Raw genomic sequence first — 14586 nt, forward strand, 5'->3', positions numbered from 1 at the left:
ATCTGAGCACACGGGCCTACAACATTTCCGCCTCCATCGGAAATGGACTGTTCAGCGAAGACTACACCTTATGCTTTTGGCTAAGACGAGCAGAAAGCGGAGGCCCTCTTTTGAAGACGATAGTCTTTCGTGGAATACTTCGACGCAGAAATTTCGGTCTATCTGTGTGTCTGTCCTGCTCTTTTCTTTCTTTCGATTCAGCCACCAGAGTGAAAGTTTAACCCCTTGCTGAACGGCCACCGATCTTGACCTCATGGCTGCGCATATACGAGTGAAAATTGTCAGTAAAAACAAATTACGCATTTTTGGGCGTAACATCAATACAGGAGCATTAAGGAGTGTGTTACTTTATTTCTGAAATGCATCAATACGTAATTATAAATACCGCAGTGCTTATTACGCAGTGCTGGCAACACAATGCACTGACTGAAAAAACGGGTGTTTTCTACGCTGCACTAAAACTACATGGTGCTACCACCTACCAGTGACCTTGCGCTTTAGAAAAACTTCGTTTCTTCACATTACTGTTAGATGGCGTCCATATCTCAGGCAGTGCCTATTCACGAATTTTCTCGCGCAGAACGTCAAATCAACGTTTTGTTGTCCCTCTCTCCAGACAGAAAACTGTCGTCTTTTGACGACATTTGCCAGCGAAGCGCGCAGATACGCCTTAAGTCTGTTATGTTGACTGCTTTCGTTTCACGCTCGCGTATCGACTCAGTGATTGTTTCGTGCATTGTCCTACTCTCAGTGTACCCTTTACTCTCCCTTATGTCATTTCCTTAGGAATAGTAACAAGTCGGTTCGGTTTATTACCTACCTTACCTCTTTGTCAACATCTCTTCATCTCCCCATCCCTTACTCGCTCTGTTGAACTTTTGTTATGGCTGAGAACCGAAGTTGGGCGAGTGTGTACTGATTTGCCGTTCACTGCGCGACACCACACGCCGACGAAGACCAGACGGAAACAACACTAGCTCGAACTCACGACTGGTTTATTAGCAATAGGAACGAACTCACTCGCTGGACTTCGTGCCGACCGGTTGTGCCCCCGCGATCTCCGACGACAGCGCAGCTCTGGCCGACTGGGCTTGTCCTGCGCCATCTCCTGACACCGACAAGAGCTCTCCCCGAGTGGTGCACCGTCCTCGGACTCCTGCGACCGGGTCCATCTTTCCTATCACCTCTTTACTTCCGTCGTTTTCTGTCGTTCGCTGCGCCTCGCTCTCTCCTTGCTCTCTATCTCTTTGCCTTTTAATCCTATCCTTTTAATCCCTCCTTTACCCCCACACCTCGTGAGCTACTGTTGAGGGTCCTCCCCCTGAGAGACAGTCACGGGGCTCACGTTTCTCTTCTTTTCATTTAAAATCACTCACACTCACAATAGGAACGGTACTTGAGTCAACGTCGTCGCTAGCACACCTGGTGGTAACTAAACGCGGGGACCCGACAGAGAAGCCGTGATCCGCTATGGAATGTACTTTTTAGAGGCACCAACAACCCGTTTTTACGGTGCTTTTTTTTCTTTAGTGCATCGTAAAACTCACAGGTTAGCGAGTCTAATCACGGAATGGCAAAGCAGCAAGCGCCGCGAAACATCGGTAGCGAGAATTTTTTCTATCTGCAGTGAATTCGCAGCCATATGTTCACATGCTGCGGACAGGGAGTGCGAGAACGGTTAGTGTTCGAATGCGGTCGTTTTCTTGGCACGCGTTTGCCCCATGCGCACGCGCCACTGCTTGGCTTGTTCCACTGGCGGCCGCGACTGCAGCGCCGCGTCCCACCGTGAAAACTTCGTTTACACTGTGAGCTGCGCTGACTTTAGCGGTGTTGGATAATAGTATACATACTCTAATATTGAAGACCGGCGCGCATGGCAGCATCGGACTACGCGACTATATACTTACAGCAGAGTTATCAGTTCCCTTACCAACTTTCAAGGGCCTTCCGCTATGCGGCGCGAGATAACGGGTTTTGTTGCGGTTAAGCTCGACCTAAAAATATAAAGCCTAGTGATAACGTGAGCGGAATGTTGGAATCTGTCCCTATATTTCGTGGTCTCTTCATTTCTTCAAGAGGATCTAATCACACTTTCTGGCCAGACGTTGGTCCCTTTAATGTGGGCAACAAAAAGCAGTGCCCGAAGCCTTAAAGACATGCGCCGCGCAAGAAGATACAGTGCGCGTCATTGATGTTTGTTTTACCTTTAGAGGATGTTGGTTTGTTTAACAATAATAATTGATGGAGTTTAATATTCCGAAACCACGATATGCTTAATGGAGATGCTATTGAGGAGGGTTCCGATTCGACCATCTCAGACTCCTTAACGTGCACCTAAAGCTGAGCACACCAGCCTGAAACATTATCCCCTGAATCGAGAAGTTCGATGAAGGCACTTTGGTAAGGTGCAACAACATAAAGTTATAAAATATAGAAGAAAGAATCGCCAGAGAAACAATACAGCACCTGAAATAACAGGAGAAAAGAATACCACACAAAGGAAGACAAGGAAGTCCTAGGGAGGGGGGGGGGGGTGTTGTCAAAAGTTTTCAGGCATGTATTTCTATGGAATCTTGACCGGAAAACTTTTGACCAGGACTGTATATACAAATTTGATGTAAGTATTATTTTTTGAGACTAAATATCCCATGACATTCAAGGATCGGTTAGTTTCTCTGAACGGTGATTTCCAAGTGCTTTTGTAAAATTTGCGATGTGATTAAATTATTCGTTGTTCATCTTTTTTCGTTTTTTTTTGCTTTTTCTTTGACTTGCGCAGAATGCAGTGAGGAGGATGCGACGCAAGCCGCCCTGAAGCGACCGGCGACACTGAGTCAGTCGGAGTACAACCTCCTGCAAGGTGAGACCGATTGATTGATTGATTTGATGAAACACTCTTCCGAAATCGACTGATACGTGTGCTCTTCATGCCATATTCCGTCCTCCATTTGCCCCTCAATTCGAGTTTTGCTACTCTCACTAATTTCGCTTCAAGGTCATTTAGTAATTTTTAAGGAACATTCCATTACATTTATCTCAGGTCTAAAAGCTGCGTTTCAAGCGCAAAATAAACCAATGAGTAATGGGACTTTGAAAAACGGGAACTGCTATATAAAATGTGTCTATCAAAGCAAAAATAGGTGGGCTGTAGTTATTCTGTGCTCTTTGTGGTCAAATCTTTCTTTGCCTCGAAGGTTCCAAGAGATATTCAAAATGTTATTTTTTGTACAAGAAAATTTTGAATATCTCTGCCATTTTACAATTTCGAATCGCTCTGAAAGTCCTTTATTTAATAAGCGAGATAATCAATTTTTCAGTTAAATAGACGCCATAAACGACAACCTAAAGAAATATTTCATAGGTGAAGAGAAACCAGTACACAAGTGATGGATAGACTGGAAGATTCAAGCCGGTGTTGCTAAATAAGCGCAGTGACGCGTGCCGACGAGGAAGGTTGTAAACGGGGAGGCTGAATTGGAGAAAAAAAACAAAAAAAGGACTCTTGGCGTAAAAATTGCCGCTTGTCACAGAGAATATATACGTAAAACTCAGCATGGAACTAAGGTTTCTCAAGATTAATGAACAATGACACTTCATGAGTACGGCGGTATTACGAAAGGAAAAAAATGGGGAGTGGTGATAGGGAACTCTTTGAAGGTGTCTCTCCTCAAAAACTAATAATGCCATTGGCGCATGACGTATGTGCTTGTTTCAGTGCACATTTTAAAATACTAGACGGCCTTACGAGTTTCAGAGTTACGAGTTCAGACACACAGAAAAACAAACAGAAAATGATCATAAAGAAATGGCATCTTGATGTCACTTAAAAAAAAAAGCAACGTTAGCACTTTAAAAGATGACGTATGATATTGCAGTTCCTAAATCTTGCCTAACATTTCATGAGCTTCGTTACGGTGATTTGGAAATGTGAGCGACAAAAAAAAAACATGAAAGAGAGATACAGATAAAGTGGCGTATAGTGGCAATAAATAAATACATAAATAAATAAATAAATACATAAATAAGTATGAGGTGTCCAAGGTGTCCAGATTTATAGAGCTTGTGTAACGTAGAAAGCTTCGCCACGTTTGTTGGTGACCCGAGGGAAATTTTCTTTCCCCTTTTCTCTCTATACACGCATAACGCGTCATAAATCACACCATCGAAATAAGTAAAAGCCTAGAAAAATCATGCTAAAAGGTTATTTTCTCGCACTTCGCTGCCGAGTCAGGGGGGGGGGGGGGGTGCGAGGGATAGACGTTCGAAATGGCTGTTTTGAACAGAATCCATCCGTGGCCTATTGCGCGGAAGGGCCGCTGCCTGTCTGCGCGAAACGTGCTGTGGAATCGCCGTATCGAGAGGAATGTATGTAGGTCGCAACGCGTGTGCGGCAGACGACTGTAGGTTGAGGACGCCGTTCGTGAAGATAACTTTTTTTTTATTGCGATAGCAATTATGTGGACATTCTCGGCTGTATTTATCCGCCGGCGTCATTCACCGTATGTGTAAACGTATCTATATGTATGAAAACGCAAGAACGAAAAAATAATCCAGAAAAAAAAAAGACTCCGGTGCGCGGAATCGAACGTCCGACCTCTTGGTTGTGAGTGCGTAGCGTTAGCCACTGAGCCACGAAAAGGCACCTCCCTACGCGTCGAAATGGCAAGCTATTTATATCTACCAGTTACCGCTGGTGATTGACATACACCTCGGGGCGACTATCGTGTTTTAAGCAGTACCAGCGAGATGGCGCAATCAGGGCGCGTCGCTAGAAAGCCACTGAGATCCGGTACAGCGTGGCGTATCTCGGCTCCACTATAAAAACATTGACGCTGCCTAAGAAGACAAAAAAAGAACAACAACAAGCCTTCTGGTAACTGTAAGCAAAAGAATGGGTCTTTGTACAAATGGAACAGCAAAAACGAAATAAAAAAGAGAATTATGAACTTGTCGCCTTCTTTTGGCCCAACTATAGTAAACGGTTCATAAAATGATTTGTACACCGTTTCCGGCTTGACCCGTCTGTGACGTTCTTTATTCTATACTTCCCGTTTACTTTGATCAAGCAAGAAGCGTCACGCAAACCTAAAGTTCGGAGCATTTTGTTTCGTCAAAAGTGCAGTAAAGAACGCGAGTGTAGATAACGTCTAATGCGAAGTTTCCTCGACGAAAGAAAAAAAAAAGGAACCAGAACAAACCTCGAATGAGAGAAGGCTATGCCACTCTAACTCAGACACAAACACACAACAAAATTCGCTCGCGTATCACTTGTGTCCCTTGCTTCATTGGCACGCTATTCTAGTTTGTCATCGTTTACTCTTTTAAAATGTCTCAGATTTTCGAGGGGAGGTGCTTACGCCGAAAAGAAAGTACCTCAATCGTGCTCAAATCGCCGAAATCGTAGGTTACGTTTCTGAGAACGCCTTCGACAACCAACAGCGCTGTCAGTTTCCCGAGTCGCGTTTCTTATTCTTACAGGCACCGTAGAAAATAAGGTATATGAAGAAAAAAGATAGAAAAAAGAAACACACAAACACAAACTGCGTGGCTTGGAGCGACTTTTTTTTCTGTTTACAGATTGTTCACGAATTCTTTTTGAAAGTCAGCGCATTGCACGCATTCGTTTCAGCATTTTTGTTTGGAAATGATGTTTTTTTTTATGAGCAAAGAAAAGCCGTACACTTTAACGACCATGGGCATTTCTGTGTGAAATTTGCAATCCATACATTCTCAAAAGGCTACCGCACGCCTTAAAACGTCTGTTTTGTGTTCAGGAATTTTCGCATCTCTCGTATGGTTTTTTGAAATTTTCAACCCGTTTTCCCAGCTTGGACTTATTTTTACTGCTCTCCTTCCGTTTTCGTGGCGTATGTGTTCAGGCGCGCTACGTTTCAGTTCACATTTCGGCCATACGTTTCGGTGTCGATTGAATTTCACGCTTTCTATAGGCGTTCGCCTGCTCGCCGCAGTTTGGTCTCGTTTTTGGCTTTTTCTTTGAAGGTCTTTCGTTTCTCGGCTGTGGATTTATTAAAATTTCCTCCTGTTTGGTATATGCATTTCAATTTCATGCTCGAGAACGGTAGCCGTGGAACCACGGACAAAAGAGAGACGTCGGGACAACACAAAACTACGTTTGTGTCGCCTTTTGTTTTTCTTTTATTTTCTGTGTGTGCGCCTACCGTCTCTGATTGTGAATCACCACATACAATCGCAGTTTTCTGGAATTTCGATGCGTTATATCGTTTAACTTTACACTCGTCTTGTCTACACGCTTGAAACCACCCTTCGTCTCCTACCTGTCTGCCTCGTTCGGCTGTCGTATGCTATTTTTCGCATCGCTGATTTTTATAGGGTTGGTTCCTTTTCTTTTCCCTTAAATTTGTTTTCTGATTCTGACAAATATGGCGCTTTAGTCGCGATTTTGTGAAATGCACAGGTGTGTTGCGTAGGGCTGGTGCTGACACTGCCTCAAATGCTTATTTTCTGTTTTTTTCCTCTCTTTTCGTAGCCGACCGTATGCACGTGCAACCACGGCCTTGCTCAAGCCGTGCCGCAATGCCTAGGAGCATTCGCGATTACTGTAGAACGTTCTGATAAGCTTGAGCGCACAGCGCTAACCGTAGAGCTTACTTTTGATCTAACACGGTGACTTACGATAAGGCTGGATCGCATTTTGACGCTGGCAAAATGTTACAGGCCCGTGTTATTACTACTACTACTACTACTACTACTATTACTACCACCATTACTATTACTGCTTCTACTACAACCATTACGACTACTACTAATACTACCACCATTACTATTACTGCTACTACTACAACCATTACTACTACTACTACTGTTACTACTACTACTGTTACTACTACTACTACTACTACTACTACTACTACTACTACTACTACTACTACTACTACTACTACATACATCGTGGACGCACAACCCATACTTCGCCTTTGAAATGCTTTGCCTCACGAGCGTCGGTCGCGTTGCAGGTGCGAAAGCAGACTGACGCGGCGCCTGCCAGCGCAAAGATATGCCCCCCCCCCCCAGATAGTGCGTCGGTTAATTGTGTATTTCCGTGTGCCGTTTAATTGCGATAGCAATTATATGGACTCTCTCGGCTGGATTTTGCCGCTGGCGTCGATGTCATGCACCGTATATGTATACGTATCTATATATGTGAAAACACAAGAAAGAAAAAAAAACAAAAACACTCCGGTGTGCGGAATCGAATGTGGGACCTCTGTGGTGTGAAAGCGAGGCGTCAACCACTGAGCCACCCCGGAGCACATCGTTCACCATGCAAACGGCAAGCTACTTATATCTACCACTTACCGCTGCTCACGAGCATCTCGGGGTGGAGTTGTGTTTTCAGCATTACCTGCAAGACGTCGTAATGAGCGCGTGTCGCCACATCGCGCGGCGGCGCCCGCTCTAATCTCCTACGCGTACTTTGGCCGGCTTAGAGAAGGGGAGCGACGCTCCCTCGCGCGCCCTTATCTCGCGGCGGCGAGGCGGGCAAGGTCGTACGCCATGGCTGGCCTCGGGCTTTACCGGGAACGACTCTGCTGTAGTTACCGGGTGCACAAAGGTCACTGCGATCATTGCAGTCTCCGTTTGCGATAAGCGCGCGCTTTTCAGACACAGCAAAGTAACAAATGAGACGCTTATTCGCGTGTATTCATACTTGCGAGTACGTTTTCTGTGTCATTCGTGCGTGAGGAACGCGGGGCATCTATCAATTTTCTTTCCATTTTGCGTGTGACCTTTCAATTTGTTGCTATCGCGTTCATTGCTTCGCCTTTCCGGCAAAGCTGTGACTTTTTTTTTCAATTATTTCTGCTCTTTTGGTTGTTGGCTAATTGGCAACCAGCCGTTTATCATAGGCCAATCTCTGCTTTTTATCGAAGTGACCGATAATTTGACGTTCTTACATTCCGTTGGTGCTACCAGCCACGGTAGTCTAGTGGATAAGGCACCGGGCTGCCGACCCGTAGGTAGCGGGATCGAATCCCGCCCGTGGCAGCCGCATTTTCGATGGGAGGGGGGGGGGTGAAAGTTGTCGAGACCCGTGTGCTTGGATTTTAGATGCTCGTTAAACAGCCCAAGGTCTTCGAAATTTCCGAAGCCCTCCACTACCGCGCCTCTCGTAATGATGTGGTGGTTACGGGGTTACGAGGCTCCACTGCTGAACCGAAGGTGGCGAACCGCATCCTGGCCGCGGCGGCCACATTTTAGTGGATGTTAACTGGTAGAAGCCCGTGCACTGTTGGATGTCAGTGCGCGTTAAAAAACGCCGAGTGAATGAACTATTCAGAGCCGTCCACTGCGGTGTCCTTCATAACAGTATCGTGGTTTTGGAATGAAAAACCGTAGGTATTTTTTTAAATATTAATATTAATACTATTAATACTGTTGAACCAAAGGGCGCGGATTCCATTCCTGGGCGCGGTGGCTCCGTTTCGATGCAGGTGAAGCGCGGAGGTCCGTCTATTTAGCTGCTGTACTGTCGTTCTGTGTTTCTTGCTTTTGCGATTGTGCCTGAGCGCTACAAATATGTCTGTTAGCAAGCCCACACTAGCCGAGCTATACGTTGTTCTGCTGTATACGTAGATTTAGGCGCACGCTCAACAACACAAGTTGGTCAAAACTTTCGAAGCTAACTACTACGGTGTTTCTTCTAATCGCATAGTGGTTTGTAGACGTAAAAGCCCAGAAATATTGTATTAACTGTGATTAAAATCGGAAAGTTTGTTCGAGTCAGTCGTGGTATGAATAAGACATTGAATTACCCGTTGCATTCAACTATGTTTAGCGAATCACAAACATAGTTAATATCGGCGTTGGACAATTTACGTTTGTTGTATGTTTCTACCGCAGCGTATACGTTTCGACTGTCCGAACGTTCTGTGTCCTTGGTTCAGTTCGGCTATAGTTTACCTTTGTCACCCTGAATTCTGATCTCTTTCACGATGTGTGTTTTTTTTTTCGTTTTCTTCATCGTATATTTACCGTGCAAACGTTGTGATGCGACGTTTTGTGCTCGTCCAACTGATTTCGTTAATCTTAATTAATCAATTAATTAATTACTTTAATCAATTAAATAATTATATTACTTTAATTAAATAATTTTGTTAACTAATTGCGTTAATTTCGTCTTGCGAGTGGAGCGAGGTTTCGTTTCTCTTTAGACAGGCACCATGCTTATATCGCCACGTTTCGTCATGCACCGCTTTTTCAGCTCGGTGGGCTCGCCGTGCTCTCGACGCTGGGAACTTCAAACGAAACTCGGCACGTGTGTTTGTTCAAAGCGACGCGTTCGTGTTATTGAATTCATTTGCACTTTCCTTCGAAAACCCGAGCGTAATGTGCCCCTATGTAAGCCCGCATACTCGACGGTGGTTTAAAGATTTTCGCTTGGGAGAATATGATGGCCGCTATCTCGCACACTTCGTTTCGCTCAGTCATTCATCCCGCACACTATTCATGAGTGGAACAGTTTGCCTGCACATATTGCCACCGAGAAAGACTCGGTAAAGTTTTCAGAGCTCATGCGCACTACGGTGACTAACTAAATATTTTTTGCTTTTGTTGTTTTGTTTTCTTTCGTTTTTTAACTATTGTATAACGCCATGCAATTGCTGCCCGTATTCATGGTTTGCGCTTTGTTGCGGTTGTCAGGTTGCACTGTATCTTTCTGTAAACCATGTTGTATTGGCCCCCCCTATGATAATACCCTCTTCTAGAGGGCCTTTAGTGGTAACCTGAATAAATAAATAAATAAATAAATAAATAAATAAATAAATAAATAAATGATGGTGATCGTGATTAGTAAGCCCCGCTGTCTCTGAGTTCGAATATCGCTCGCCTATCGTGTTCGTGTAAGGAGTCTTATATTCTGCGATGAGGAGTAGGTTTCATCAGCTTGCGCTATAGGGCGTAGGTCGCGACAGGCCTTATTGAGGCGAAATCCTCAGAGACCTAATCGGATGCGAAACTTCACCGTCGGCGGCCTGCGTTCCGTGGCGTTGAAGACGGGCGATGCAAAGAATAATCATCACGAGATTACGTCTCTAAATGATGTCACGGTGAGGTCACTTGACATAACGTGACAAGATGACGCCGTCGCATCGCACGGTTACTTGGTCAGAGGTGGTCCGATCACAAAGGCCATGCGAAATCAGGTGAGGTGCCTATGACCTCGGAGGCGGGGCAAAATCGCGTTAAAGGCAGGAAGCTTTCAAAGAGTGGCGAGGTAGGATGAGTACGTTGCCTTAGAGGTAAAATAAGATCGAAATAAGATCGTTTTCGCCTTCGGTGTGTTTTAAATGAATTCACAGCTACCCTGTGAGGTTTTTTGGACGATACTGCGAAATGTCACTCGAGAGCTTTCACACGCTGTATATATTCATGTCATAATGCCTAGAGTGGAATCTGGCGCTAGTGTTTACGCAGACTACTTCAGTGGCGCTTGTACCCCCATTGGAATCATGGAAAGTAAAGGCTTCCGATCTACCTCAGATGGATTGCGTTCTCGAGATTCGCAGTGGTTGTTTGCGGAGTGTAATACAAAGTGACATGAAATATTTTACGGTTAAGTCTTGCCTCGTTCTTATGTACGTAAACTTCTTTGCAAAAACGTTTCTGTGACCATGAGCTAGAATATTAAACCTGAGCCAGCATAGTATGGATGGCTCTGCCACGTTTGTCCTCGCCGTTTCTGGGTAGACTAGACTTTCAACGAGCCATTTATCTCGGGGTGGAATTGTGTTTTCAGCATTACCTGCAAGATGGCGCAATGAGCGTGTGTCGCCACATCGCGTGGCGGCACCCGCTCTAATCTCCTACGCGTACTTTGCCCGGCTTAGAGAAGGGGAGCGACGGTCCCTCACGCTCCCTTATCTTGCAGACTGTCAGTCACCTGTGGAACATACCCGCCCGCGTTAAGTGCCACTCGTTTAGCGAGAAAGGTTTGATGACGTACGTGTCGGGATTGTAACATTATTCAAGTCATGAACAGCCACTCATATCACTCATATTCGTCAAGTCATCACCCTCCCGGTCAGTTGGTCGGTCCCGCGCCCGCCAAACTTTGCGTGCTCTCATTTTTCCGGTTGTGAAAGGGATGATTTTTTTGTGAGAAATTTATGGTGTATGTAAAGACGTGCAGTACATACCCACGTTATACCAGCACTAGCCTACCGTTGACTACTGTTAGCTGTTCGCTACAATAAATATGCAATAACATAATGCACGTGTACCAATATCTCGCCCCTGTCAGCCCTTCGCTCATCTTCACAATACCGCTCAGGAAAATCGTCTGCATTATTTTTTTTTTACTTTTCCTACTGGTTCTACAGTATCCAGCTCTAGGCTGGACACTGTTTTGGTTTCACTGGGAAGTATGAAAGGGTGGGGTGGGGGGAGTGATCGCGGAGGCACTGGCACCGGGGAGATCGACTCCATTAGCGGTGGTGTTGCGCGGCGCTCATAAAAAGGCGTGCCTTCGACGCCACCCCTTGTATACAACGCGCGCTTAACGTTAACGACGCGTACGAGGCATAACGTGGGGCGCGTGCCCCGCGCGCCACGGGAGACGTTCACTAGCGCTCGCTGTTCATGTTTTTCCTTCATGCTCCTCCACTGCCACACTGACACCCGCTTGGCCTATGTTATCTTTTTTTTTTTTCAACGTGCATCGACGTGGTTGCGCGATGACTTTCTGTGCCTCTTTTCGCCCTTCGAGGCTTCAATTAGTGGCCCAGAGGAATGCGAGTACGCTGCGTAAAAGCACTTACCGCCATACTACGCGCCCCAGGCAACAAAACTATGCGCGTGCGATATGCTTAGCCAGAACACTGCCTCCCCACTCTCCTAACGATGCCTGAAAAAAAAGAAGAGAAAGAAACAAAAAGAACAGCTAAGATAATAGAAGTCGGCTTGTCAGGATTGAGTGAACGCACGTGACGGTAGCCGCTGAGCTGACAGTCGCGTTAGGGAAGTTTAGTTTGCAAAGTTTCCCCGCAGGGTGAAAGGGTGGGTGGAAAATCGCTGTTTTGTTTGCGCGCTTATGTTCTTAGAAGCTCGTACATGGTGTACCCGCTGTTTCCTTGAGGTAGTGTGGCTTGCTATACTCATAGTTTGGCCTAGCTATTTCATTTTATTTCAGCACTTTTTGTTCTGAGAAGGTGGAATATGTGGTACTCGCTTTCTTGTCGCTTGTTACACTGACTGTATCCTAGTTAAGTTAGAAGTAGTGTTTAACTATCATGTCTTGGAGAATTAGTGGGCTTTTCATGACTCTGATGTGTGTTTGGAGATTTTTTTTTTCCCCGTCGTTTCGCCACTTGCCTTTCCCGAACAAGTACTGGTACTTCGCACTCAAGAGCAGGCGCTGCGCAAATGCGAAATTAATAACTTTCCCAGAGTAAGTGTGCCTTTTGCCGTTCACCCGTTTCGCTAATGTCTTCAGTGGTGGGTTGCGTAGTTCGTTTATTTGTTCTATTTATTTACGTAGACTGCAGCCCTATTTAAGGACTTAGGCCGAATGGGGATCTTACCTAGCGCTAGCAAGACAACAAAGAAAAAACTCTATGTAGATACTGTCGAGTGTCCAACAAATTTACACTCAAAAGAGTAGAGAAAATTATATATATATATATATATATATATATATATATATATATATATATATATATATATATATATATATATATATATATATATATATATATATATATATATTCATCATTAGCACGTGCGAATATTGGCGTTATGTTCACAACGTGAGAACTGCCACCGCGGACTTCAGCTAGTAAAAGTGATGAGACTATTACGAGAGTCGTGTTTTAAAGTTTAGTGATTTCGGGTCTAAAGTCGGTGAGAAGTCAACTGTTGTCTATCTTTTTGTGCCTTTCTCTCACGCCTTACTTTCGTCTGAATTGAATCCGTACCATATGGTTAACTTCGTTTCCTTCTAAGTTTATAGCGGCCCTATTTATTATCTTCTTGTCATCCTCTCACCGAAAAAAAAAAAAACCTTGTGCCCCAAGTTACCAACACTCCTTTGATTTCATCTTCTAGCTATGTTATGTTGGGAAATGAATATGTGTAATTTTAACGGGCTTTTGTGGTCATCGCCCTACGTTCCTTCAATGTTTTTTTTTTTTTTTTTCATTGAGTAATAGTCGTTACGTTATTGAGGTAGAAATAAGAACACGCATTATTGCTATTCACTGGCGACCGTGCTACATGGCTAACATTAAAGTGCGGTTGATTGTGGTCTGACTCGCTTTGACTGAACAAATTAATGTCATTTGTTTTTTTAATTTAGAATCATTTGTAGTCTAATCTCTTCCGCGTTATCGGTTAGCTGAAATAACGTCTCTGCGCCCGTAGTTGTTTGCCTGTAAAGCGTGCTTCGCCACGCGTATGGTGTTGGTGCGGCAGAGACTGCTTTGTTTTTGATCCCGGACAATTGTTAGTGTCGCTGGTTGAGAGTCACTAAACCATTATTGGACCCTAGTACGTTATGTCGAGTGACACTCGTTCCTCATCCAAGCACTTCTGGTGCAGCACTTCCGGTTTTCTGGAAGTCAAGACAATATAATTTTTTTTACATCATGGCATATCCTCGGAGTGAATGATGATGAGTGGGGCGAAGCGTCGAAGGGTTTTATCAGCAAACCGTGAATAATCCGCTGGCCGCGTCCGTCCGTCCGTTCATGTCTGTCTGTCTGTCTGTCTGTCTGTCTGTCTGTCTGTCTGTCTGTCTGTCTGTCTGTCTGTCTGTCTGTCTGTCTGTCTGTCTGTCTGTCGGTATGTATCTATGTCCGCCCGTTCCTTTGCTTGTCCATCAGTCCGTCCGTCCGTATGTGTGTGTGTGTGTGTCTGTGGTCTGTCATCTGTCTGTCCGTCCGTTCGTCCGTCCGTTTGTCCGTATTTCCGCCCGTCCACCTAGTGAACGCTCCAAGTGCCGCCATCTCGCATCTTTTCATCATGTATCCATCTAATACAAGTACCGCTATCCCGCGGACATTCCAAGGGCAAAAACGAGAGGTGGCTAGTACATACAGGAGACGCACGACCCACGCCTTAAGGAGCTTCGCCCCCTAAAAACACAGTTGATACCTCCGTCATAGGTATGTGTTATAGCGCGAAAGTAAAACTTGTTCTTACCAATGTATATTAATGTTTACTGCACGCTGATGTAAGAAAGCTTGCGTAATGTCTTTTGGTGTTTAACGGGGATGCAGCCACGTTGACGCTTGATTGTACCTCTGCTATCCAATGACACAAATCCGTGCTCAGAGACTAAACAGACATTTATAGTAGATTTAGCAGTTCGGTGAGAGCGGAGTCGGAGAAAGCGGTGTGACAGCCAGAGGAGCATCGCTGATTGTTCGCAGAAGTTGGACGAAGGTTGCGTACTCGCGGCATGTGAAAGAGTTATCGAACGACACGGCTCTACTGAAGCGAAACGCAACGCGCGACGTGTCGCCCCTGTTGGCTGGCGGCATTTTCCTCGGGGTGAGCGTCAGTGGTGAGCGCGGTGTTACAGCCATGCTAGGCAGGCACGCGTCG

General features: G+C 45.1%; 1 protein-coding gene and 1 non-coding gene across 5 annotated transcripts in view; both read left to right on the plus strand.

Moving 5' to 3' along the window:
• Positions 1-14586, plus strand: part of LOC119164969 (uncharacterized) — a 507466-nt gene that overhangs the window by 447602 nt on the left and 45278 nt on the right. For all 4 annotated transcript variants that reach the window (XM_075873424.1, XM_075873425.1, XM_075873426.1 and 1 more), the window contains one exon: positions 2780-2860. In XM_075873424.1, coding sequence (XP_075729539.1) covers positions 2780-2860 — 81 coding nt within the window. The remainder of the gene's footprint in view (positions 1-2779; positions 2861-14586) is intronic.
• TRNAG-GCC (transfer RNA glycine (anticodon GCC)) lies at positions 7956-8028 on the plus strand. Its single transcript has one exon. It is a non-coding gene; the product is annotated as a tRNA-Gly (tRNA).

This window comes from Rhipicephalus microplus, chromosome 9 (genome assembly GCF_043290135.1).
Source record: "Rhipicephalus microplus isolate Deutch F79 chromosome 9, USDA_Rmic, whole genome shotgun sequence".
Classification (NCBI taxonomy): domain Eukaryota; kingdom Metazoa; phylum Arthropoda; class Arachnida; order Ixodida; family Ixodidae; genus Rhipicephalus; species Rhipicephalus microplus.